This window comes from Neolamprologus multifasciatus, chromosome 11 (genome assembly GCF_963576455.1).
Source record: "Neolamprologus multifasciatus chromosome 11, fNeoMul1.2, whole genome shotgun sequence".
NCBI lineage: Eukaryota > Metazoa > Chordata > Actinopteri > Cichliformes > Cichlidae > Neolamprologus > Neolamprologus multifasciatus.
The window spans coordinates 36,619,440-36,623,025 of record NC_140449.1 but is presented as its reverse complement, the minus strand read 5'-3'; the positions used below and the strand labels follow the sequence as shown (position 1 = coordinate 36,623,025).

Genomic DNA, 3,586 nt, shown 5'->3' with positions numbered 1-3,586 from the left:
CTTTATCTTGGACAACATCCGCCTCTCCGACACCACCTTGAGGGACTCCAGCTCCATCCCCACAACATTACTGGCCTTACGGATCAGTTTATTGAGTCTGTTGGCGTCTGCGACCCTCAGCCTGCTCCCCCAGCATGCAACAGCATAGAGGATCGCACTGAACACAACAGACTCGTAGAAAATCCTGAGCATTTTCTGGCAGATGCTGAAGGACCTCAGTCGCCTCAGCAAATAGAGACGACTCCTTCCTGTAAAGTGCTGTGGTGTTTGTAGCCCAGTCCAGTTTATTGTCAATGTGAACTCCGAGGTATTTATAGTCCTCCACAATGTCCACACTGACCCCTGGATTGAAACAGGGCTCGAGTGTTTCCTGGTCTTCCTGAAGTCCACGATCAGTTCCTTGGTCTTTGCCACGTTGAGCTGCAGATGATTCTGCTCACGTGACACGTGCCTCTGAAAGCCCTCTTCTTGTTGTTGAGGAGGGCTTTGATGTCCTTAGTCACCAGTTTATTTTTCTTATCATTGTTGTGAAGAGACCATAAATAGCATTTGGATTTTCCGTTGTTCAGTTCATTTGATGTTATGGATAAAAAGTCTTTTTTTGTTTCTAAATAGCTGATAACTATTCGCTGACAGCTGCCAACATCTGCGAACAAATATAATCTATAAAGTTGTTCTATATAGTGAGTGACTGTTCATATAAAGCATTAGTAAATGTATTGCTAATGCAGTCATACGGCACCCTGACTGAGGAAATTTTAGATGCACTCATCATCAGAAAGGTTGCCACCCTGCTCTACACAACCATCATCAGCTAAAGTTCATATGAATCTCTGCTACACTTGATGTAAGCTGTGTTCTTTACTTTAAACCATCGCAGTCCAGCAAACTAACCTGTTTATCCTGCTCTGACCTGCAGAGCATTTTAAATAACAGTTAGTCTGTTATTGATTTACAGCAGGTTTCACAATATGAAACAGTAACTACTGTAACCTGCACATTTCCACTTCTCCAAACGATTATTAACAGGTTTTCTTAACGTGGCCCTGATGCTCCGCAGAGCAATGAGACTGATCAGTTTCATCAGAGTAAATAACATGTGATTGGTGGTGGTTAGATGAACTTCCTGTCAGGAGATCAATGAGCCCCGACTCAGTTACACACTTGTGTACCAGACTCACCTGTCACATTTTGAGAGTTCAAATTGGAAGTCTATCAATAAAGAGGCTAACTGATGCTCAATGTAATCAATCGCTCCTTTTACCGGATTGATGAAGTGATTGATCGTATGTGTTTGCAGCTCCAGTCGAGGCTCCACGGGTCAGCGGGTCTCCGCTCCGGGCCGCAGGCCAACCTTTTTCCGCCCCTTGAAGACGCCATGCTGCCCTCGGGAAGCTTCAATAACCGTGTGGCCTTAATCACAGGAGGAGGGACGGGGCTGGGGCGCGCCATGACTGCCACCCTGTCGCAGCTGGGAGCGCAGTGCATCATTGCCAGCAGGTTAGAGGTCACATGACCATAATCTGATCGTCAGCGCAGGAACTGTAGATTTGACCACGATGTTGGCAGAGATCCCGCAGAACCAGCTGGTGAAGAGAGGCCCATTAAAACGGAAACGTTACCTTTGACCTCTCCTCTCGTTATTAAGAAGCATCGTCACGCTGAGGTTTACCTCCGAGTTATTTTGATAGCAGGGAAAACCCGTTTTCATACAGTAGACCAGAACTCTCGAGAGTTCTCCTCTTCAGTAACCTGACTTTATAGATGAGTCGTGCCTTTTTCATCAGAACATTTGGATCTCCTCTTTAAACCAAGCAGCCACCAGAACTCAAAACCAGCCGCGAGCACTGTCTGAACCCTGACTCCATCTTGTGCTTCAGGAAGCTGGACGTCCTGCAGCGGACAGCTGAGGAGATCAGCAGCCAAACTGGAAACAAGGTCAGAACCAGAGTCTGGATCCAATACAGACGCTGTAGCCTGTCCTGGTCCAAACGAGTTGTCTCTTTGTCCTCAGGTGCACGCGGTGCAGTGCGACGTCAGAGATCCTCAGGCCGTCGCTCAATGTGTCGATCAGATGGAGGCTCTGACTGGACTTCCTGATGTAAGCACGCACACACCAAACACTCACCTCTTTCTGGATCTCTGAGGCCCCTCATTGGCTGACCCATACCCTAAACCTCCCATCCTGATTGGTGCAGGTAATAATCAACAATGCTGCAGGAAACTTTGTCTGTCCGTCAGAACGTCTGTCGCCAAACGCCTGGAAGACGGTCACCGACATCGTCCTGAACGGGACAGCGTTTGTCACCTTGGAGCTCGGAAAGAGGCTGATCCAGAACCAGAAAGGTAGAACAACCTTTTCCTGTCCAGCTGTTTGGCTCTTTAGGCGTAGAGTGCCGCCTTTTTCTCATTCGAGACTTCTCTCTGAGATTCTGTTCAGATGTCTTTGACCGTCTCGCTCGGATCATGTGTGTCAGGTATGTTGCTGTCTGGTTTTTATTGTTGTTCAGGAGCATCCTTCCTTGCCATCACCACCATATATGCTGAGTCTGGTTCTGGCTTTGTGGTCCCGAGTGCTTCGGCAAAGGCCGGAGTTGAGGCGCTCTACAAGTAGGTTAAATTCCATTTTGATTTCGGAGGTCACTCTGTGAGGTTAGATGACCGTGAACGTGTCACAGCATCACCTGTGGTTAGCATTATTCGTGTTGTGGCTGTGTCTCAGGTCTCTGGCAGCAGAATGGGGGCGCTATGGCCACAGATTCAACATCATCCAGCCTGGACCAATCAGAACAAAGGTGCCACCCACGTGACTGTAGCGGCTGGTGTTTGTTATCTTCAGTTTGTTGTTGTTGTTTATGTTTTTTGGCTTGTTTGGGGGGTTTCAGGGGGCCTTCAGCCGCTTGGACCCAACCGGCGCCTTCGAGAAGGCCATGATCGACCGCATCCCAACGGGCCGACTCGGCACACCAGCTGAGATCGCAAACCTGGCGGCTTATGTGAGCAGCAACTATGCCTCCTGGATGTCTGGAGCTGTGAGTTTAAAATGACCTGGGGTCAAAGGTCAAACAGTTGTAGGCTTGGATGGTTCATGAGGTGCATTTGCGAGGCGCCACTAATTGGTCAGCTTGAACTTCCTGCTGAATGTAACAGGAACGTTTGTTTCCAGGTGATTCGGTTTGATGGAGGAGAGTATGTGTCACTCGCAGGAGAGTTTAACGAGCTGCGCAGTGTGAGTGTCGCATTGTTTCACACCTGAATATTCAGCGGCTCCACCTGTTTATTAACATTTGTTTTGTGTCTCAGGTGACTCCCGATCAGTGGAAGATCCTGGAGGCGATGATCAGAAAGACCAAAGGATCCTGAAAGCACAGTGACATCATAAGACCACCACAGCCAATCAAATCACTCTCTGCAGTGACGATGTCATTATAAATCTGACAGTTTAGATAAGTGAATGAAGGATCAATTAGCTGATCGTCAATAGCCAACATGTTAGCTTACAGCTGGGGTGAGGCTGTCACATGACCGTTTGCACATGCTCAGTGTAAATGCTTTGGATAGTTTGATAATAAAAGTAATCTTCTGA

General features: G+C 47.9%; 1 protein-coding gene across 1 annotated transcript; it reads left to right on the top strand.

The window, feature by feature from the left end:
• Nucleotides 1-23: 23 nt before the first annotated feature.
• decr1 (2,4-dienoyl CoA reductase 1, mitochondrial) lies at nt 24-3,586 on the top strand. The gene is made up of 9 exons (XM_085177869.1): nt 24-1,500; nt 1,881-1,938; nt 2,015-2,101; nt 2,199-2,346; nt 2,511-2,610; nt 2,723-2,795; nt 2,886-3,032; nt 3,167-3,229; nt 3,304-3,586. The coding sequence occupies exons 1-9, from the start codon at nt 1,235-1,237 to the stop codon at nt 3,361-3,363; spliced, it is 1,002 nt and encodes a 333-aa protein (XP_085033995.1). The 5' UTR covers nt 24-1,234; the 3' UTR covers nt 3,364-3,586.